The sequence below is a fragment of the Pecten maximus genome, chromosome 14 (assembly GCF_902652985.1).
Source record: "Pecten maximus chromosome 14, xPecMax1.1, whole genome shotgun sequence".
In the NCBI taxonomy this organism is placed as follows: domain Eukaryota; kingdom Metazoa; phylum Mollusca; class Bivalvia; order Pectinida; family Pectinidae; genus Pecten; species Pecten maximus.
Window position 1 is genome coordinate 9,302,116 of NC_047028.1, and position 25,654 is coordinate 9,327,769.

The following is a 25,654-nucleotide window of genomic DNA, read 5'->3' on the forward strand; positions in this document are numbered from 1 at the left end:
TACATTTACAAACGGACATTTAATTGGTAAATTGACTAAATTCTGTATGCGCATGCAGAAAGTATACACATATAACACTATATAATTATATGTTTTCCTATGCATACATTCTATTAAGCTGAACTCTGAGCTACCTCCGTCTCATATTCCAGGAGATAGGAACACTTTATTATTATCTATTTTCCCTACTGTATACTATACTCTGATACTGTGATGTTACCATGTTTGACTATAAACATATTTTATATGAAAACCGATATTCTGAATCAGTACATTGTATCACAACACTCAAGTTTCAGTATATGTGTTGGTGAATATGTTCTTCAGAGAGTTAAACAAAGTTACCTCCCTTTGTCCACAGTTTGAAGCAGTGCACCATATATTGTACCAGAAACATGAACTTGATTTATAATATTTGGATTAAGAAGTAAGTAATCGAACCTTTGTGATTAAAATTGAAATGACGAAATTTTGTTATTCAAAGCACCCTGCCGAGAGATGTCCGAGGGTACAAATGTAAATAGGTACATTCTTAAATACAGATGTAAATAGGTACATTCTTAAATAGTTGTAATACTTCATACACAATGATATAAGTGTAGCCAAGAGAATTTACACATAGAATAACTTGTTTTAAACTCGGGGTAAACATTATAGATTACAAACAGCGAGTGTGGGGCCGTATCCAGGTGTTTAGACATACCTATGTAGCGTGATCAATCAGGCGTATCGTGTTAGAGGGATGGGTTTATGTGGAAATAGGATCGCTTTAAACACTGAAGGGTTAACACCCAATAAAAGGGTGTAGTAATTACCGCCATCAGGCTATTTTTAAATCTTACATGTCTCTTAAAACGAAATTATAAGACATACTGCAATTATGATAAAGCATTTTTATGCATGAATTGTAATTGTAAATAGGTCTGCATTTTTACATTAATATGTACATAATTACACGTTCATACACACTCCACCGATTTAGTTTATTCTTAAAGTGTATATAAATGTCAATCTTCATACTCGAAGTTAAAAGGTATGACTTAAATTTTATAGAAAATGCCATGTCTAGTCATTAATTACCGCCAAACAATTGTCATTGATGTCGCGCATATTATATTGATATAGCCTACAATTAACTGATAATGATATCGTATACACTATATTCTTTACTGTTTGTATCTAATTTCCATTCAGAACAAAATTTGTGTGCAAAGAAATTATTTGATATATTTGATATTTGATGATATATTAAATACTTATGAACAGAAAGGGTGAAGGAGAACAAATGAATATCTTTACTTATAAGTGGTGTAGACAATTAAAATCAGCTAAAACATTAATAAGGTAATAATATTGGGCTGCATACCAATATAAACTTTTGACAACCACGCAAATCTGATGGAGTTTTGTATACTTTAATGGTGCAATAGAAAGGTCCAAGGCAATTATTTCATGGAGCTTTAGGCAGGTATCATCTGTAACACAGCCAACAACCATAACTACATAGTGTTTCTGTTAAAGAAATGGTATTGTGTTGACGCACATTATCGTGCTGTTGTTGTTTTTGGTGATGATAGTGGCTACTGCTGGATGATGATGATGATGATGATGATGATGACCATATATATATATCTACTCCTACCATAGATTACCATAGATATATATCTACTCCTACCATAGATATATCTCTACTCCTAACATAGATATATCTCTACTCCTACCATAGATATATCTCTACTCCTACTAAAGATATATCTCTACTCCTACTAAAGATATATCTCTACTCCCACCATAGATATATATCTACCCCTACCATAGATATATCTCTACCCCCACCATATATATATCTCTACCCCTACCATATATATATCTCTACCCCTACCATAGATATATATCTACACCTACCATAGATATATATCTACCCTTACCATAGATATATATCTACCCCTACCATAGATATATATCTACACCTACCATAGATATATCTCTACTCCTACCATAGATATATCTCTACTCCTACCATAGATATATCTCTACTCCTACCATAGATATATCTCTACTCCTACCATAGATATATCTCTACTCCTACCATAGATATATCTCTACTCCTACCATAGATATATCTCTACTCCTACCATAGATATATCTCTACTCCAACCATAGATATATCTCTACTCCTACCATAGATATATCTCTACTCCTACCATAGATATATTTCTACTCCTACCATATATATATTTCTACTCCTACCATATATATATCTCTACTCCTACCATAGATATAGCTCTACTCCTATCATAGATATAGCTCTACTCCTACCATATATATATATCTACTCCTACCATAGATATATCTCTACTCCTACCACAGATATATCTCTACTCCTACCATAGATATATCTCTACTCCTACCATAGATATATCTCTACTCCTACCATAGATATATCTCTACTCCTACCATAGATATATCTCTACTCCTACCATAGATATATATCTACTCCTACCATAGATATATCTCTACTCCTACCATAGATATATCTCTACTCCTACCACAGATATATATCTATTCCTACCATAGATATATATCTACTCTTACCATAGATATGTCTCTACTCCTACCATAGATATATCTCTATTCCTACCATAGATATATCTCTACTCCTACCATATATATTTCTCTCGGTACAACTACGACAGGAAATTCAAATCTTTATCTTCGGATCACCAACACATAGTGTATATGATACATTGTGCTAATAAATAGATATAGCTTAGAAACACAAATGACGAAGGAAGGCAACTTTTTTACTCGTGCCCTGACCGGGCCTCGAACTCACGATCTACGGCACCCAATCGCCTAGCCAGAAATATCCGCAGCCTATACCGCTGCGCCACATCGGCGTTCTTAAAAAGAACGTTTCAATGGCGCAGTGATGGTCGGCCCGATACCCTGACATGATCATTGTGGAAGTCGTCTATAAGATGATATGAATACCTGGATCGCAATATACTCCTACCATAGATATATCTCTACTCCTACTGAAGATATATCTCTACTCCTACCATAGATATATCTCTACTCCTACTAAAGATATATCTCTACTCCTACCATAGATATATTTCTACTCTAGACAAAGCCCAGCTAGCTGTCATAATGTTTTTATATTATCCACACCTGGTCGATGTCTTGTTGTAATGCCTCTATGATATACCCCTGTTCGTCACGACATGCGTGGTAATATTCATTCTATCAACACACATCAGGCGTGAGAGTCTCCACTTCAAATTCATTATGTCAAGATCATTGCGTAAACGGGTTTGTCATCCATGAGGTATCTTTCTAACCGCCGACGGAGAAAGGTGCAGTCTAGGTAATCCGAATCTGCTCATAAACAATTAAATGAATGGGAAGCTGTTGTCCATGTGCTTGATGGCGTTTAACCTGTTAACACACTGTCTACTCGGGGAAGAATCAAGTGGTTATGTATGTTCATATGTCAGGTATATTTTAGGAAAATATACGAAATACTTTTAACATAGTGTAGGCGACTGTCTTATACCTAAATACTTTGTCTGTTGGTAAGTAAGAAAGAAAATATTTTTGTCAAGTATACAAAATATCAGCATTGTTTACGAGTACATATAATGATTTGTTAGATTGTAGTGTATCATATGCATTTGTTTGTTATGGGGACAATTTTAGAAATTAGTTAACAACTCTAACTCGAACAAGTGTTTATGTATGGATTTTATTATAAAATATACAAAAGATGACAGCGCGCCTGCGCACTGACAATGGATATTTACAAACATTATATATATATATCTATATATATAAGAAAAACACAGTTGCACTCGCTTTCACACAGAATATTTATTTACATTTGAATTGTTTTACAACCAAATTATTCATATTTTCAACTGGCATTCAATGATGAAAACATAATAAAACACAAATATTATGCATTGTTTAACAATAAATCATAGATACATTCTCAGACCGCATCACTTAAACAACCTGCCTGCTGAAACAAAATCTACACTATTATCAAATAATCCTCCGGCACCAATAAAGCCATTTTTCAGAATATATACGATTCCAATGTATAATACAAATAAATAAAATGATTACTCAAACCGACAATTGGCGAATATTATACAATCAGGGCAAAAGAAAGTAAAACGCTTTTCCTGATTAATTTCTTAATTCTTATGACTCACGCACGCTCAATATTAACTTATTTTCATTTTCCTTTTTTCAATTGGCGATTCTCATTATAACAAGGTTATTACAGCAACGTAAGTTTAAGGAAATTGCTTCTCATCCCAGGATATGTTTCAATAATACAGAACGACAGTTGCGTTAAAGAAATTTAAAATTGCCATTTGAAATTTATCATAATCCTAAATTTAAAATTGTTATTTAAAATTCATCAAAATCCTAATCAACAATATACATTAATGAAACTAACAACAAACTGAAAAAGTGAATCACGCTCAACAAATGTTGACTGGTCATATCAGATGGTACAGTATGAATATAAAGATGCGTTATAGAGCGCCTATAACTGGAATGCATTTTGTCTTGTCCTCCTCGAATATCTTACACACAACCAATAGACACTTAGATTGATTCCATGAAATACGTATGTATAAGTAGGTAAGCAATACAACCAATCATAAAATAATTCTACAATATTTTATAACTTAACTGCACTGGACTTCCACTAAATTCACCGAAAACCGGTATTAATTATAAACAATAAAAGGACCGGTTAGATAATAAGACTAAATTATCTTTTTAAATCATTGATTTATTCGTTTATCTTTTTGTATTTAGTAATGTAATTTACATATTTAAAAATATTTTTCAATTATTTGATAGATAATTCATGTATTTATTTGATTGATTAATTAATTAATTACTTCATTTATTTTTATTTGTTTATACGAATCAAATTCAACATGGTGCTTTACACCGAGCCAATGTTTACATCTGTTCATTTACCTCTCGTTCTGTTAGATTTCAATTTGAAAGTCTTCACAAAACAGTATTTTCCTTTCATGCATATTCATCTTTATTTCTCCTTCTGGCATTTATGTTTTCCATTTTTTATTTCTCTCGCCTCACATCCAACAATTTCTACACTATCATCTTCTTTGCCTACCTTCTAACTTTCTCGCGTAATGTGTTAACATCTCCTATAAAATGTGTGTCGTTACCTACAATATAATCCGGAGCAAGACATGACTTTAACTTGCTTGTCAAATTTTAATTCATACACATGTACATATCATTAAAAATTGCCTGCCCAAGATTAGCTGTACTTGAACTTTGTGTTTTTTTCCATGTGACATTTTAGGAAATTCGAAATGGCCGTATTTATCAAAATATTTTAAATAAGTACATCGGGCTTCATATATAGGTCCTACCTAGTGGGTGTTATGTTTCATAATAACACATTTATAGTTTTAGTTTACCTACTGTGATTTTAACTAAGTAGACGAGAACTAGGTAATTGCCCTATAAGTACTGATTAGAAAACAAGCATCTTATTTGGTAACGTTTAAAGATTAGCTTTAAAATAGTTTTTATATTACAGAAATATAACACTGAAACGGAGTATAATGTAAACAAACTGCAAATCGGTTTATATGAGAGTATACTCCGGAATTTTGCATAACAGCTCCATAACACAAACATATATTCAAGCTTATCCGTAAAGAATAATTCATTATACACAATTCCCGAGTAAGTCCGTTTTTGTTAATTGATTATGTTCTTCTGGAAATTATTACGCCAGTGTATCAGCCAATTGAAAGTGACGTTACAAACGACGTCATTTTTCTTATATATGCTGACAACCTACATATTTAAGCCAATGGAAATGCTTGTTACAAGCAAGATCAAATGATTCAAATCCTGCAGTAAAACTACAGTTGTCATGTTATATCCACACCCCTATTCAGCATGATAAGTTGGTTACTGATTTACAATGATATTTCTGTCAATGAGGTAATGGACAAACATTAAGACCCCGTTATGTAATTTGCGTCATTGTTGAATGTATAAAATTATTTAACATACACTGAAATGAATTTAACACAAATAACGCTGAATTATTAACACATGCTTACATTCATTCATGTGTACATATGGATACCATCTTTATGGTTTAATTTATAACGAAATGATGATAACAATGATAATGACAAAGATGTATACGACAAATACATTATCACTAAATGATATTTACAATCATATTCCAATATTGGAGTCCCGAAATGTACACTTAAACGTGTATTTAATATAGAATTTACCAAAACAACCTGTTGTATGAGTAAGTTACCACCATACGAGTAAAGGATGCAGTAGTTATCACAATACTATTGCATTACTTTTCCGTATCTACATGAATACAAGACGTCTCTTTATCTGAGAAAAGACTATGTAATAGAAATGTATATATATACAGAAATGATATTCTGTAGTTTCAAGAACATTCTTGAGATAGTTATAATGGTAGTTCGTATATCACATCATTAACATCTCAATTTCATTTACACAATGAATATAACCATTTTAATTGATTGTGCATGTAGTCGAATATTTATAACATGTTTTAATATCCGGAACAAACAATCCCCAGGTTATTTTGACTCTGTGGAAAATATGTATGGCACAATTGTACCAGTCCTCACATTCGTTCTTCTCCTTTTTTTCAGGAATTCTATTCCGTCGATAATTTAGCAGCGCGAATCACCGGCCATGTTTTAGTTGGTTGAGACGACCTGCATCCCATCTTTTATCAATCTACAGGATTGGGAGAGACGCTATCAATTACTCATTCCGAACCTGCATTCACACAATCATGCAGGTATACAAACCAATCCCACTGGAGTACTTGGTGAAACGCGCTGTCAGCATAGAACTCTACTTGATAGAATTCATTCTGCAGTGAGCTGATCGACGTTTCTTTAACTGATCGATTCCGGGCTATATTAGGTCCACCAGCCTTGGGATGATCGCGCACGTGGGACTTGCCTGGTCACGGAGGAGACCTGGTCACGACCTCATTTTAATGAGGTCGATATCTTGATTGTCAATCTGAGGTAAAACGTACATAAAACAATTTCATAAAAATAGGCTAAATATTGTCACCAATACACATGTTATTACACTAATAGGTTGAAAGTTCAATAAACTGGCACTGTTATGATCTAAAGAACCGGTGTTTGGATCAAGGATGTCAGAATCATCGTGTATTGTTATCCATTGTTCGTCTTTGTCATTGTCCTCTGTTCTTTGATCCTGACTATATGGATTCCTGACGTTGGTTATCTTTCCCTGCTGTGGACACCCTAACCACCAGGTGGCGATAGGTCGGGGATATGTGGCGTCAACCTACAAAACATCAACATGACACATTTAAAAAGAATATCTTTATCACATGTTATCTTTCAGTAATTTAAAAGTTAGAAATAAAAATAAAGTAATAAATTGATATTCTTTGAAGCTCGAAAACAAACATACAAGTCCGACGGAACAACCACTTTGATTAAAGATCAACAACAAAACACTACACTGAATGCATTGTAATAGTAAATATTGTGACATTAATAGTTTTATTCGTTTTTTTATGTATTCTTTCATTGATTTTTTGAAGTGAGGAAAATGCATTAAGTCTGACATGAAGTTCTGCTTTTATAATGGCAGTTCATTTACGAAATGCATTTAATCACATTCATCAGATTCCAAACGAAAATATGACTATCAACATACTACAGTAGGAATATGACACGAATGTGTAACTTTTTCGTGTTAACATTGATGTGTAAACTTTTATGTGTAAACTTTTATGTGTAAACTTTGATGCATTAAATTTTATGTCTACAACTCTAATGTGTAAACTTTTATGTGTAAAATTTTATGTATTAACTTTTATGTTTAAACTTTTATTTTAAAACTTTTATGTGTAAACTTTGATGTATTAAATTTTATGTCTACAACTCTAATGTGTAAACTTTTATGTGTAAAATTTTATGTATTAACTTTTATGTTTAAACTTTTATTTTAAAACTTTTATGTGTAAACTTTCGTGTATCATTTTTTGGTGTATTTACCCTTATGTGTAAAACATTATATGTAAAGTGTGATGTTGGAACTTTTTTCATTCAATGTTTTAATTTCATAGCAAAACTACGAACTCACTTATCCATAACAATATTTGATGTAATGAAAGAGTTCGGCGATATATCGAGTGTTTCGCTTAAAGAGCCTGGCACTACGGGGTTAATATTGGTGCTAAACAGCACAGATCCGTCATATTAGCCCCAAAGCAAACTGTCGACTAAGCATTCGTTTACAGCCCTGAAACCACAGCTTTGTAACTTGATGATGTCAATCTAGCGCATGAATCATTCTATGTAGGTCTTCCGACCAGGGTTCATAGCCGGATGTAAAAGAAGGGTTTAAATTTTGACACAAGAATAATGTATTTTGTCTGGTTCTATTTTCAGTTTATTGAGGCTGTCCCACACAGCAGTCGGTGCTCAGTCTATATAAATAGGAGACATGACAAAACATAGACTGACAATACACCTGCATACCTGTTAATACTAAAATATTAATATAAACACCTGAATTGTCAGAACACCTGCATTAGTGTAGGTCAGATGCACTGGTTTATTTTACAGCAATGATTTACTAACTCCACTGTTGTCTGATAGTGCACGTGTCATTAATCACATCGCTTTTGAGCGATGACAAAATGGATGAGCTAATGAGTTATAAGGTTTTCCACACACTTGAATTATATGTTCTCATAGTCTAACAGTCATCCCGTCAACCCGACTTCCTTTTATTTAAAAAAATGTCAGGTTATTAAATTGAATCAAGTGTACTCTTTCTGACTCACACTTTTATCCTATATGGTACTAACATTCGAACCACAAGGCCATGCTGTGGTTTTCCTTCTGGTCTTATAACAGAATATCCGTTCTTCATTTCCATACTTTTATCTTTAAGCAGAACCACATGTACAGATCTATGATACAGCTACAACTGAATTTATGAGATAATTAATTCCTATTTATCGACACATTCGGGTAAAACAGGAGCGGACGATTACTCATATGGGTTTATCTACGGAATCCCATCACTCGCATGTATCTATTGATGTGTGGCAAAGCGGTTAACACAAACGTCCTATGTTTAGGCGACATTATGGAGATTAGATGACAAACCAGTAGAAAGCTGACGACGTGAATCACAATTGGTTCTCCAGCTCATAAACGCTATACATGCTAATTTCGTTATTAAATATGGCTATACCATCAAAAGTTATATAATCTGGCTTTGATCAGTTTACACTCCTCATCTAAATATGTACCTGATATAGACTTGTTCATCCAACAGACATTTCATTTTCCATGCATAGCATGGTTGTTTATAAAGATACTGGCACTTTCGCTATTTTCCATTTCCTTTTTGTCTTATCGTTTTTAGATATCTTATGCGGTTTTAAACCAACGCGGTTATATGACGTTTACACAAAAAAACTTACCGAAAACATTTGATCATTGTATCTGTAGTAATGTTTCCCGTTGAAAAAATATGTTTTTCCATTTTCCCATTTAAAAGCTCCTTGTATTGTACTCGGAAGGCCTCTCCATTTCACTATTGCACGTGGGTATCCATAGTCAATTTTTCTTCCGGAATATCGCCAATATTGATCTCCTGAAAAAAAGAAATTAAAGTGAGATTTACCAATCATAAATGATGTTTCATTCTTTAGAATTCTCCCTATTTCCTACATTTTAAAACCTTATTGACAAAAATATTTTCTAATGCTATGGAATGCATATATTACACACACGCTTTAAGGAATCTCGATAATCTTTCTATTTGGTAGCAGTAGAGTTGACGCTGCTGATAGAGCGATCACAGACCATATACAGACGTCATTTCCGAATTGGACATAAAAAGAGACGATCTAAAATCTAACTCCAATAATTCGCATCAAAACCTATACAGAGCTGAGTCAGTTTCAATTGGCAATTCGTGTTTAAACAAAACGAAATATCCTCGATAAAAATAACTAGAGAATGAACATGATGCGATTACAAAGTATCCACATAGAGAATACATGTGATTTTAAAATTAATGTACACACATATCTGATTTCCGAATGTATCTGTATTTTGAGTTCTTCATGATTATTTACCTTTATTTTATAAAATGTTCTTATAATATCAATCATACTTTAGGATTTGTTTACCAATTCGATTATTTGAATATTAAATTTCGTTGTCCTGCAGTTGCAAAGTTTCCCATGTGTTTATCAACTCCATCGCGCCCGTGACCTTGACCCTCAAACCAAAGATACGGGCATTCTCTGTGTGAGTGGATACATAGTAACCGTGCCATAGGTTATGATACAAACGTGTCCATGTACCTTTGAAACACATTAATTGTGGTGATATACACTGTACTCTGGTATTCGTGTATGAATATATGCAATGAATTATCCATTAGAATCATCATTGTCTCTTTCAAGTACGGGCGATTCGGTACTTAATTGATTTGTACAGAACTGATAACAGATAGTGAGTTGGATATATCAGCTGTCTGCGAAAGTATTATTTATTAATACTGTGTTTGAGGTCATGTTGAAAACTGACGATGTAATTGTGTACCGACAGCGTTGTCTATTGCGATTAAGATTAATGAGTCTGGACATTTGCTATGAATATTTCACTACCAGCAACAGGTCATCCGAGATTATCAAACATTTCGCATATGAGTGTTACCATTTTTCTCCATATTTATCAAGGAAATAGTTTGGAACAATCGCAGTTTCATCTTTATATAAATACTTTAGATGTAGATGAAGTCCTCCAGGTGACAGAAACGTTAACATTTTATCTACAGCGCAACAGAATATTTGATTTTGTTAATGAAAAAGATATTTGAACAAACACAACAAAATCAACGTTTGCTGCGAAATGGTCGAATGTTTTACCTTTGAAGAAGTACGTCTTGCCGTTACCGCCCCAAACCATCGCTGCATCAAGATTATTCGGAACACCTCTAAATCCAAACACAATTCTCTTGGGTCCATAAATGAGCCTTCTATTTTCAAACTTCCAATAGTACTTTCCCTGTAAAACACAAAAATGTCTCATTAGATGAATGTTAGGAAGAACATGCATAGTGTGAAAATGATTGGAAATTTTCGGAAGGTAAATTGCAGTCATATTTGCTTGCTATCGGGACGTCCTTATGAAGCGATTCTCTTTCTTGGAAATCACCTCTCCCAGTCATGACTGGGCCATTAATAAACCATTAAATAAATAAATGAAAAAAACACTATTTTGTCATCCGGACAGGACGTTTATAATGAGTTGACTGTAAAACAAATCGACAACAATGAACGGGACAAATTGAAAAGAGAGAGAGAGAAAGACTTATGATTGAATTGATGTTATACCAGGATACGTACCTTAAAGATATAGGTATAACCGTTCTCCCAAGTTAGAGCCGCATCAATGGGACCAGACACACCCTTCCAATCGGTGGAGATTTTTCGAGGATAGCCCTTTTCTATTCCGAGCTTGTTAAGTCGATAATGGTATATACCTACCAAAAACAATGGGTATATAAATAATATCGTATTGTATGCAGTCTATTAAAGTGAAGGGAAAGTGTCATTGGTGTGCTCAGATGTGCTATTTTATCCTTCATAATGGCATTAATACAACCATGCCCTTATTACTGGCATGGATTATAATCTGATAATAAATATCTCCATTTAATACATAAACTTGTTCATGATTATGACTTATGTTCTCAAACTGTTTATTAGATATGTGTATAAATAACAATAATCGAGAAAAAAAAATCGATTCACTCGCTAGTGAGGTTCGAAATGTCTATGATACAGCAGAAAACTGTCTTGCTGTTCTGAGGTATACAAACACTGCTTCACAAATCGATACTAGGAGGAGGATTACGGAATGTTCACTACATATGCTTACCTTTGAAAACATACGTGGATCCATCTTTTGTGCGTGTTATGGCATCAATGGTTGGGTTTCGGCAGATTTCGGGGATGTTTAACACAGGTGGTCGTGTAGTAACAGGGGGACGGGTCGGTCGTAAGGTCGGAGCAGGTGTGTATGGTCTACGTGTCGGGGGTCGGAAAGGTCGCTGTGTAGGGTTAGGTCTGCTGTTCGGCGTACCTGTAAGTAAATTAAATGGATGTGTAATAGCTTGGAATAATCTAACTTTACCTACCATAGATGTTCCTCTTAATCAAATAAGCTCAACAACGGACACTTGTCATATAAACTGTGTTTGGTCCAAAATCATCGGTTTCTATAACAACATACTCGATCATCTTTTCTGTCTCTTGTATTATTTCTCTAAGATATTAAATACAAAGATATATTAAATATAATTCAACGTAAATACTTTGTGTAAGGTTGTTTGCTATTATCAGTTATTTTTTTCATTTTGAAGAATGTTACTGATACTAATCATGACGTATACGGTTGTATTACTGATCATCTACACGCCAGAAGAATAATACCTTGTAATTGCAGCATTATATTAATAATGAAACAATATCAATAGGTTATGCCTCATTGACACAGGTAGCCTTACCATACAAAGCCTGTGCTGCCTCCACGTCGTCCGTTCCCAGACGAAAATTTTTCTGGTAACCCTTATAAAAAGGAGCCATGAGGGCTGAATAAACGTCAGAGTGGGCGAGACCCAGGGAATGACCGATCTCATGGACGGCAACTTGGAAAAAGTTCACGCCTGAAATGAGAAAGTTTGTGCCTGTATTGATACAGCTGTAATTGTTATGAAAATGTAAAAAAAACATTACATTATATCATCCATATATATTAGAGGTGGAAGTTTACTGATAATTATAATATTTGATGGAAGATATTTTGATATAGTTACTATGATATTTACTGTTCCCATGCTCTTCCCACATCATTATTATTTGACATTTATCAGGAATGTGTATCAGTATGATTCAGCGTACTTCCTTAATATGAAAACCTGGCCGTGGGATATAAAAATTAAAACATACCATCGGAAACATTGATTGTCCAAGGTTCATCCTCATCAAAATGAGCGTCCCCTCCATATTGGGGAAAGAATGCGTGAGCTAATGTCTGTCCTTTACCGTCAAAAGGATTATTATCCCCATGCCATGACCGTGCGAATTTGATATCGATATCGACAGTTCCTGATCTTTTCCAAGTAAAAGTTAAAGGCGTTACACCCTCCCATGCCTGCAAATAATCCAAATAAATATAAAAGTATTTAACATTATCACTTTAGACGCATACATTTCGAAAATGGATTCCTTATAAATGACGAATATATTTCTTTAAAAAGGAGATTATTCAGACTTCTTTTCACTGAATATTCCGTATAATTGAAATTTTAATCGCCTGCAGTGTTTGATACTCAATTGTTACATGCGTTGCATCACCTCTTACCAAACATTCAGTGTTAATGGTAACATAACACTGTTTTGTTTGCTACATCGAATAAAGGAATATCAGTCAACCCAAAATAGTCCTGTAAATTCCATAATTTCATGTTGCCATCAAGGTGGAAAATATAAATCTAAGTGAAGTGTCCCTATACGACTTTATCACCGGAAATATATCCATTACATCACCGGAAGTGTCTCCATTACAGACACCTGGGACTTACATCAAATGCTCTCCTGATCTCCGAGTCCACGTCTTGTTTAGAGATCTTCTTGCTGTATTGTGATATCGTATATGTGATATCATATTTAGACCACTTGCTCCCTGGGAATAGACATAAACAATAAATAGAGTGTCAAAAAAGTGTAACTCTTCATTTATTACGATATCACTTAGACGTTGATTACCTGTTTTAAAAATGACAAGTTTACTTAAGGAAAACCATCTGATATGGTCTGATAGAGTAATGACTGGAATCTTCCCATATCTGTTTTTATTTAAGGATTTCCATGGATCATGTAAGCCTACTCACCATGTAAAGCATAGCGTTTTTTCCTGGCTTTGTCTGAGAACCCCATCTCGTCTGAATTTCCACATCTAGGCATTTTCATCATTCGAATAGTTTCCGAGTTCACCACACCTACACACAAATAATAATATGTCTATAGTAAGTCGGCTAATATTCTCTGTTGTATTTAGCTAATGTGCGACTTTAGTATGAGGTCAATGAGATCATGATCACAACATGCACGTTTTTCATCCCAATGCATAAATGATCAACACAACTCTTTCTATAAGATAATTGTGTATACATGTCAATACAAAGGGGGTGAATTCAAACAAAGACATATTCGATTTTTTACCGTAATTAAAAACCTTTCAAAATGACAATTTTGGAAAGTTCGTATGACTTAATTGTCATTGAGTGAAAAAAACATCCTTAGAATACCAACATAAAAATGAAATCCTGATTCAACCTCACAATCAATAAAATGAGGACAAAATATAAACAAAAAATATAATTTGCATGGCGACTCATAAAACAACATCAAGACCATGTGTTCCGAGAGAGTAAGCGTATTCTGCTTAATAGACGTCACTCGTAAATCTAGGTCTTATTCCGGGTTATGTTACAATCTCAAACTGGTTCTTGATTACGACAGATGTACAGGCGAAAAGTTAAAAACACTTAGATTGTAATATCATATGGCTGTTAAAGCCCCCTTATAACACGATAGTACGGTGTTTTATCACAGTATGTGTACTCAACATCAGTCTTGTTATAAAAGGGAGGAGACATAATAAAATGTCGGAATGCACATTTCTAATTGGATTTTGTCCTTAAAGTATTCTTACTTATTGTTACAGAAGATAAAATATATTTCATTGTTTAAAAGCCCCTCTCGGTATGTGTAAAGCGTTAGATGTCTGCCGTAGTGCGTTAACAATCCTTCTTTGAGAAAATTTGCACTGTTCCTATTACTCCTACTTTAGTGGTATGCAGCATGTACACGTTGTGGCGTTATTTATATGTATACACACATTAGATAGTAATAGAGTTTCATATTCCCACAACAGCCCTAAATCCTCCACCTGTGTCTCTATACAAAGATATGGTACATCATATTGAGTTTGTCCTGATCATAACTATAATCCTAAAATATCAGGTCATTTACCGTTGCACAGCTGGGACTTGAATATGTTTAACTATAAAATAACTATGTTATGATATTACAGTGTATATAGGTAGTACTTTTTGTTCATTTAGGTATTTTTTGCAAACCCAGGTGGCTTTAGCACACGATGTTTGTAAATCAACACGTTTATAGACACGCAGTTGCCAAAAACAACAAACACATGTGAAATATACATATCAGACGTCCATATAGCATCACAGGTATAAACGTGTCAATCAGGTTATATTGAAGGTCATTGTAGGGTCAAATATAAACATTAAGTCTGATATAGATTCTTTAAATATATTATGAACAATAAATCATACCTAATGTATGTTTTTTATCTGTGTTCGTCAATAACCTTCTGGTTTATTCATTACTGTACCGACCGTAGCCATAATAATTAGGATACAGTTGATTACATCTGTATGGCGATGCTTGAATTTACCGAGTCCAAAAAAGTTTAGCTTTGTGATTCGTCATGAAGTTGTGGAAATATTACAGAATTAAGACAAACGTTGAAAAGTACAAGTTTGTTAATTACCTCCAATAAAATTGATTAAAAGTTCAGTAACAATTATAATGCTAGCGAACTCATAAAACTGGATTGAGTTCGAGTTGCTGCCTGCCATACCTAACACTATACAGTAACACCACCAGGGGGTTCTTTTGCAGCACGTGCCATCCATGCTTATCAGCAGTAATAAGGTCTAATTGGCTCTGGTACCGACCCATACCCTGACAGGCAGCCACAAGGCCAGATACCGTAGGTTGATAAGCGTTAAACATCTTTACAATACAATCGCATCATTCTTTTTCGTTTCACTTGATATTTAGAATGTAGCTAAACGTGAAGATGTGTCGATTCCAAATCTTATGTTTCATAAAGATTGTTTTTTGAGTTTACAAAATATTATTTTTTCTTTCTAAAATATCATACTATTCTAAAATCATATTTATCAGTTTACATCATCAGCTGGAAAAACTATATTGAAGCTGAACATATTCTATCAGGTTCAAGGCAAAGAACAATAATTATCAATTACTCTAACTTACTCTTGGGAATTGTTTCTTAGACAATTGTATTTTTGGTTTGCATAAGCTTTACTGTACCTACCTCTAGTCATATATTAACAATACGTATTACCTTTTGTGCTGGCAGGCATGCATCAAAGATTTCAGCTATCTTGTTGCAGTGATATTCAGTGTTTTATGTAGCATTTGAAATAAGTTTGCAAGTATTCTTGTTACATATAACACGATACACATGGGCCTATTTACTGAATACATAATAAGCACATTTTAACAGAATCGGTCTCTTCCTAAGTGACAGTTTAGACGTATTGACATATCAAATAACACAAGCAAGACGACTGCACCAGGTAGGACACTGGTGTGTAACACATTAATTCACGTCTCAAAGAAAGTTAAAATTCAATATATATTTAAATCAGACGTCAAAGAGAAACAGAGAAGCTAACCACTTTGATATATTGCCAATATATTGCTATGCGTTCTTTAGCTGAGGCTCTTTACAATCATTAACAAATACGATACACCAGAAAAGAGTCCTGATAGTAACAGACCATTTCGTTCAGATTTAAAGCTTTTGAAGAGGAATGGTATTCTAAGTACAGAAACACCATCACTTAATCACCAATGCTGCATTACTACTTGAATAAATGAAAGATAATAGAAACCAAAGCGTAATTAATGAGAACCCCTTGATTTATAAACTGTCTACTGTATCTGATACAAATTTGTCTCGATATGCACCTGTGCAATACCTAAAGATTATTATGGGATTCGACAAAGTGCCATAAATACATCCGATTACTTTGGTAGTCGTGTGTCATGGCCTACAAAGAATCACGTGTCTAGGGTTTCAAACATAAATCATCATCTTTATCATCCAAGCGTTTCATTATATTACTGGGGGTCTCTCGGTACAGATAGGTTCACATATCGGACAAAGTTAGCTGGACGCTTGCATAGAAGGGTAATAAACACTTATATGCCGCCATATATGTCACGTGGTTTGGTGCACTCATTCACATCAGCTACTTACCACATCTATCATAGGTTGCTTCTTTGCTCAATCAAATGTTTCAGATACATGATTAAAAGTAATTTTATTTTTAACGACTTTCAAATGATAAGTGTCAAAATACCCGTGAGTAAAGTTAATACACGTCTGGCCTTTAAATTCTACTTGTGTATGAGTTGGTAAGTTTCAACGCACTTCACTGGTGGCACATATCGGTTCCCATCATTTTGATAATATGCAGTTTTCTATTGAATCAGAGGTGTGTAAGGACGTGTAATTTTAAATTAAATTTGAATTAAATTTCCTAACTTTGCATGTACTCTTTAAAAATAATTTCAACACTGAAAGTAAACTTGTCAAAATGAACGGCAAAACCAACAATCTACTAAAGTATATCTCCAGTTCACGAACACACTACTTTGTCTTGGTAGCTGAACTTAAAATAAAACAATGTTGGTGATTGTAAAGGTTTTTCGTTACTAAAGAACAAAGGCATCACGAATCGTATTTTACAGTATAATGTATGAAATAGTTTATACGTTTGCCTAAAGATTTCTGTGTTGTGTAGTAAATGGACCCAATGTCTTTAACTACGTTCATAGTGGTAAATAAATGTCCACATTGCAGCAGTCAGAGACTGACGTCATCAAATATGAATACAAGAGATAATTCATGCAATGCACGTGTGGAAATAGTAATCCCGCACATTTTTATTTCAAAATTCCTATCTAGAATTAACGGGTGTGTTGACAAGTTGTGCATTTGCTATTTAATCGATATCGCACTTCCAACCTTGCCCTTATCCGAATATTGCATAGCCTGTTGATAGAGTCACAACTGACAGTTTAGTGACATACACTTATTTGTCAGTGAGAAATGTAAATGATGTTATAACGTGAATGCAGACCAAATAGAATCATGGTCAACCATTCTTGTTCAATCAGAGAGTACGATTATAATGGGAGAGAGGCTCGCTAAAATTATACACTCATTGATGAACATGTATGGCAGCATGGTGATATATAACAATTATTCATTTGATTTTAAAACGAAATAAGTTATGTCACCTTTTATTTATTACGCTTATTGGCATTGATGGATGCGCGAGAGGGGCCGTATTATAGTTAGTGTGGGAGGAAGACATAGTAGCTTGGGGAACCCAACGTGGTCGGGCTGGTGACCCCATAGACAAAAATCGAGTGTGTTATCACTCTGCCACCCGACCATCCATCATGTTCAAATAAATTGGTATGTATAATCTTTAGTGAAGACGTGTATTCTTAGAGCATTTATATATACCCATGTTAAACAAAATCACAAAATTGTTTCATTTTCTGACTATTTGTTTGGAAACCTCAATGTATGGGATTGAATTGGAAACATTCCTATATGCCAGACTATGAATTTTCAGACAATTACAGATACAAGGTTCTAATAACCTTGTAAGGAGCTACACAGACATTATATATTGATGTATTTGGTCCTGGGAACCCCTAATCGTGTTCGGTATCTAGATTCACTGGCACCCCTAAGCCAGGCTCACGCTTTGCCGTTGTTTCATGGGAACCAGATCCACTGAGTGTTGATAATGACATAAGAATCGATTGCTGCGAGTTGTACAGGTTCGATATACTTTAATCTGCTTCAATTAGGACATGCCCAAATAAGGTGGTGTTAAGAAGTGTTAATTGTATCTAGTAACATCAATATCAATTAGTTCGTGTAAGTACCACAAAAACTCGATAAGGTGCTTTAGACGATGAGAGTTACCAATACATCCTTGGTTGTTGAATGCTACATATAGATTATATGGTAATATGAATTGTGTACGAATGGAAGGCACTTTTAAATAGATGGTCTGCTTTCATTCTTTACATAGCGAGCCAAGTCAATATTCCAGTTTGTGATGTTGCTACTGTGTTGGTCAATATTACGTTGAGTTGTGTGTATACACAGGCATCACGCACCCATGGTACACGGCATCCTATGCACAACATACTGTATTAAGAACGTTATAGGGATAAAATCGGAGAGTTTAGCTTGGTAAACATAGGCAATAGCAAAAGGGTATTTATATTTAATTGTCTTTTGAATCTCGATTCACTGCACAAATGTCAATACTTAACAATTCTCTATACCAAATCCTTCATTTCAAGATGACGAAATTCAAATTAAGGGATATTTTAGTTAATTTTGATTAATACTGCCAATGATACATAAGTAATTGTTAGTTTTGGTCAGGGTAAAAACAATTACTTCCTTATCCTCTATCTACTCATTAGTAGGAAGCCTGTGTTCCGTGTTTTCCCCGTGTCAAATTCTATTTTCTTCATTTCATGTTTTGACATAACCCATTTTGAAACCAGGCGAAAGCACAGTCTACCACGTTAGACATCCTAAACATAATTACTGTTAAGGGTTCCCCATCGAACAGCGTGCTTCTCTTCAGGCTGGTCTATTGTCAACGTCACGATTGAAAAACGTCTGCACCAATATAGTTTCTATTATTTAAGCCTCCGGAATGTACGCTTTTGTTTGGCTTTGTTATCCTTAAACCACAATAGCATAACAATTCCAGTATGATGATGTACCTGGAACATTTTGTAATGGTACTTACAAAGGTGTATTAATGCAAAAGCATTGTTTCTTAAAGCCCAATGTTACATTAAAGCGATAACCGTGGACATGCTCTGAAATCCAAATGAATGACAAAGGTAATGAATGAAAACCTGCATTAAGCATGAAAGATAACTAGGCACTGGTACATCAGTGTTGTATGCAGTTATATAGACTCTCAAGGGACAGTAAGACTAGCCCAAGGCGGTCCTCGTTATGAGCTTGATACCTACCGGTAATTGGTAGACCGGCCATTCGTTGGAACTGCGCTATGCCACTACTGACGACTTCTTGTGAACGCAAGGAACCACTATGCTTATCCTCATTGGAGATATATCCATACTTCATCAAATAGTCCTGAAATGGAAAGAAATGTAGATCAGAGACGAGAATTAAGGAAACAAAGGCATCACACAAAGACAATTCGGTTAGTCAACCAAACAATGCAGTTTTAAGTTTCTCTGTGTTTTTCAGAGGAAGGGGATACATGGCACAAGGTAGCATACATCCTTAATGATACATGATACGACAAGGTAGCATGCATCCTTAATGAAAGGCAGACCTCGTCATTTCGTTACTGTGATCATCTTCATCCAAGTGTTACAATTCAATCTGCCATCAGTGATTCGAGCGTTTACGTCAATGATGAGTTTAATTCAAGGATTTTGTTTCAGATTGAAACGACTCTTCAAGCCGTATTCGTGTCAAAGTGCATTTTATTACTTGTATCTGAAATAAGTGCTCTTTGATATACTCATATTGTAAAAAGGTTCAAATAAATTAACCTGTCTTATACCATATCTTTTGAAAAAATCGAAAATCGCTAATGAGGCTTATTGGTAGAAGCGGTAGGTTTCTTTGGTAGTCTTGATGGGATGCGTGCCTTGGTATGCATGACACGACCTCTTCACAGGTGATGCAAGGTAGACAATAGACGGCTAGGACGTGTGCCTTTGATCTTTGTCGGCAATCCCTATAATAAATACCTTATAGCTGCAATGCCAGAAGTACGAGGGGTATCGTTCTCTGGATTACGACACGATTTCCTGGGATGATTAAATCCTAAGAGGGTAGCAGCTTCTATGATCTGAAGTAAGTTAATATACACGCGGTCTATATGTTTATTGTAAGATCTTCAGTCAGTTCGAATGCTGGAATTCGTTTTAATTCGCCAGGGAAATATGTGTCCAGTCGTATTTCATCATATATATAGAAAACATATAGATGTATGGTTGTTTCCGTCTAGTTTACTCGTTATAATAAGACGTCTAGTTTACTCGTTATTATAGAAGACAGCCACTTTTATAAAGAGATGCGTGACAATTGTCTACTAAATAAGGAACAGGTCACATACTGGCATTGTTGTTTAAACCTTGAACATGCTTCAAGTAACCGTTGCCCCATATGCATGTGTGTATTCTTTTCTATTACTAATATTTTTGTGAGATACGTTCTTGAGTTGTTAAATATTCCTTCCGAAGAATAATATTATCAATATCAAAACAGGATGTTCTCAATCAAAAGTTTTAGTATTCGAGAAGTTTCAAGTCACCAAATAGATAAAATATAAAGTGTTGGGTATATAGAACTGACTACGCATGTTATGTGCACAACACAACAAAACCTACATGGAGACGGCATAGAATTCTAATTAAAACGCCATCAATCGAAGTCAACATATAAACTTGATTTGACAGGGGTACCATCGACAAGAGCAAGAAGCAAACGACCATATGTCTCTAAAGCTTGCGCGTCTCCATTGATTTAACGACCACGTGTCTCTGAAGCATGCGCGTCTCCATTGATTAAACGACCACGTGTCTCTGAAGCATGCGCGTCTCCATTGATTAAAACGACCATGTGTCTCTGAAGCATGCGCGTCCTCCGCTTTATAAACTAAAACAACCTTTCTCGAAGACCTGTCGGTCTCACTAGTGAACCCTAAATTAGTGATCACAGAACAGAACAGTGTTGTTATATGTTGTACATCAGCATGTTGTCTGATCATTCATTAAGGCCCAAACCTCGCAGTAGTCATTGATCAGGGCATTTTGAATTAAGTCTGTGTTCCGTATAATCCTGTCTATCTATAACTTATAATGCTGTCTGGTCATGAAGAACTGTCCTTTTATCTACCCTGATAAAGGTATGCCGATAGCATGACTGCTCGATATGGTAGGAGACATACCTGTAAAATATACCTCACCTGGTAGATCGTTCACCAGGTGTGCAAACCAATTGCCACTGACTGACAGATATTGTAAATAGTTTGACAATGAATTACTAGGGGGCTATTTTACAATGGTAAAACATAGAGGAATGAAATCGTCTACCTTGAAAAGAGCATGCTTTGATAACCGAACACACATAACAAAACATTGAACAATCATACAACGCCTTGATTATAACCAGTAAACCAGGAACGAAAGCCAGACCAGAAAATTACGTATAGGGGTAAGATTTAAGTGTGTCAACCAGATATAAAGTAACATTTGTGTCAAATTCTTGATCGCTCTTTAGTGAACATTGTCTATGCTTCATATTTACATCTCAAATTCGCTTGACAATGTCCCAGTGACATCCCTTGTAGAGGTGGAAAAAACCACAGGGACTCGACAGGAATCCCCAGCCCGCGGTCCATATGTATGTATATATGTATCATTTTACCAATACATATGGACCGTCGGTTGAAAATTCGTACCAAGTCCCTGTGGGTAATGCCTTATTAACTACCACTCTGATCGGCGTCCTAACGTGCAGCAGCAAAGTAGACTCTTAAAACGATTTCTATGGAACGGATCACAAAACGAATGACATTATGTCGAGTTGACACTTTGGATTGAGAGTAGGACAAAATCCCGAATTTTACTTTGTACAGATAATAGATGCGTTATGACGAGTGTATTTTGTTCAAATAATCTGGCGCCATCAAATCGAGGTCTTATTGTAAATGAAGGAGAGACTATTGGAACATAAGGGACGTTATGTTGAAATCTCGTTGTGATGATTGGCGACACTATGTCAAATTGAGAAATATACATAAGAAGGACATTTAAGACACTGACAAATGACATTATAGCGATGTGTTACTATACTGATAAATGACAGTATAGTGATGTGTTACTAAACAGACAAATGACATTATAACGATGTGTTACTAAACTGACAAATGACATTATAACGATGTGTTACTATACTGATACACGAATGACATTATAGTGATGTATAACTATACTGACAAATGACATAATAGTGATGTGTTACTATACTGATAAATGACAGTATAGTGATGTGTTACTATTCTGATACACAAATGACATTATAACGATGTGTTACTATACTGACAAATGACATTATAGTGATGTGTTACTATACTGACGAATGTCATTATAGTGATGTGTTACTATACCGACAAATGACATTAAAACGATGTGTTACTATACTGACAAATGACATAATAGTGATGTGTTACTATACTGATAAATGACATTATAGTGATGTGTTACTATACTGATAAATGACATTATAGTGATGTGTTACTATACTGATAAATGACAGTATAGTGATGTGTTACTAAAGTGATAAATGACATAGTGATGTGTTACTACACTGATAAATGACATAGTGATGTGTTACTACACTGATAAATGACATAGTGATGTGTTACTATACTGACAAATGACATTATAGCGATGTGTTACTATACTGACAAATGACATTATAGTGATGTGTTACTATACTGATAAATGACATTATAGTGATGTGTTACTATACTGATAAACGACATTATAGTGATGTGTTACTATACTGACAAATGACATTATAGTGATGTGTTACTATACTGATAAATGACATTATAACGATTTGTTACTTTACTGATAAATGACATAGTGATGTGTTACTTTACTGATAAACGACATTATAGTGATGTGTTACTATACTGACAAATGACATCATAGTGATGTGTTACTATACTGACAAATGACATAATAGTGATGTGTTACTATACTGATCAATGACATTATAACGATGTGTTACTATACTGATAAATGACATTATAGTGATGTTTTACTATACTGATACACGAATGACATTATAGTAATGTGTTACTATACTGACGAATGACATTATAGCGATGTGTTACTATACTGATACACAAATGACATCATAGCGATGTGTTATTATACTGATTGGCCGCCTGATGAAAATTACACCATAGGCCAGAAGTAAGAACGTGTCAAGGGAGACATTGAGAACGACAACGTTTGAGAGAGAAGAAAAGAGACACGATCACAATTTTAATCGCCTCTTACGAAGCAGGTACCATTCCTACCTGTCGAGACTGTGTATCATGATAACGAGGGCCATAATAGGGAGTGTTAATATTACTATTGAATAGAATTTAAACTTTGGTCATATTCCCTTCATTGAAAGCTTGCTAACGTGATATACATCACTTTAACACATATAGAATATAAATAAGTATATATACATTATCAAGAAACAACCGTTTTGAAAACAAGGAAATGTAGTATTATCTTCGTATTTTTATCAAATGGTAAAATATGGGTGATTCTTTTCAGTTTCTTTGTCATTAAGCTGTTAATACTTAAACTGTGGTCTATTATGAGCTTGTGGTATGTGAACTTCATATCGGGCAGTTACATGTCTAAAGCAATAGTGTATACAAACACACCACAGCGGTGACAAACAGCAACTCCGATACATAGGGGGTATACAGGCAAAACGTGTGTTACGTAAAGATTAGCTCTTCCTGTACCACATGAGGAGAACCTATCGTATGAAACAGAACAGAGACAGACTTTACATACTAGAATTCTCATGACAAAAAACCTAACGGCTCTATCACTAGGCCATATGAGTTCCACCACATTACAGATATATGTTTAGCTCACACAGAGATACCATCTCGTGCGAGGTCCGGGGTATAGACTACCGGGTACGCTGATGTACAACCAGATTATACAGCTATTATCTCTACGACAACACTAGTGACGTTGGTTAGTGTTCTGTTTTATTTACCTGTTATTATACACACAGAAAAGAAAGCTGTAATAGCTATCAGTTGGGTTACATTGTAGTTTTCTACAGTAAGTTGTGAGAGCTCGTGATTATAGCAGCTTCTCACTACACCAAGCCTGGTGTATTTATTCTGTGTGTATAACTTCACAAAAAACAGTTTATCTTAAAACCATTTAAACAAAACACGTATTGAGGCCATGTATAAAGATTAGATAGAAGAGTAGAAGCACAATGGTGTTATTTCGAGTATTACACGCCTAAACGAGTATTTCATTATTGACACTCGAATATCACAAATGAGGAATGAGAATTAAAAGGTTGTACTCACCACACTCTCGCTAGAGAATTCCGTATTCGCCCGGGACTCTGCCATCATAGTTAAAATCACACCGAATACAAGTATATCCATGGTATCAATTAAAAAATTCATCAAGTAAACACACCAATATAACAACTTCAAGCTTACGTTGTTGTGAAAATCGTTGCTACCACTGAATAAACGTTTGTTTTCCTTGCTCTGTTTATCAAAAATACATGACAGTAGGTAAAATGAAGTTGTTTTTTAATCAGTATTTCCTCTTTGTTGTAAAATCACTTAAACACTCAGATCTAAGCTACGTTGTTGAAAGACACTGGTATTAGTAGCTGCCTGTAGTATCCCGCTTGTCGCTGATATAATGGTGTTCCTATACCTATCCGCCCGCTATAACATGTACACCACCAGCTACACTGTGCGCTCTCTGGCGTATAAA

General features: G+C 34.8%; 1 protein-coding gene across 1 annotated transcript; it reads right to left on the reverse strand.

Annotated features, from left to right (window-relative positions):
* Positions 1-3,732: 3,732 nt before the first annotated feature.
* Positions 3,733-25,654, reverse strand: LOC117342186 (matrix metalloproteinase-16-like). Its single transcript, XM_033904235.1, has 11 exons — positions 25,231-25,654; positions 20,093-20,216; positions 14,053-14,160; positions 13,744-13,844; positions 13,109-13,313; positions 12,667-12,825; positions 12,039-12,242; positions 11,504-11,640; positions 11,024-11,162; positions 9,566-9,738; positions 3,733-7,404 (listed from the first exon to the last, which is right to left on the reverse strand). Exons 1-11 carry the CDS (start codon positions 25,330-25,332, stop codon positions 7,135-7,137), a joined length of 1,722 nt encoding a protein of 573 aa, XP_033760126.1. The 5' UTR covers positions 25,333-25,654; the 3' UTR covers positions 3,733-7,134.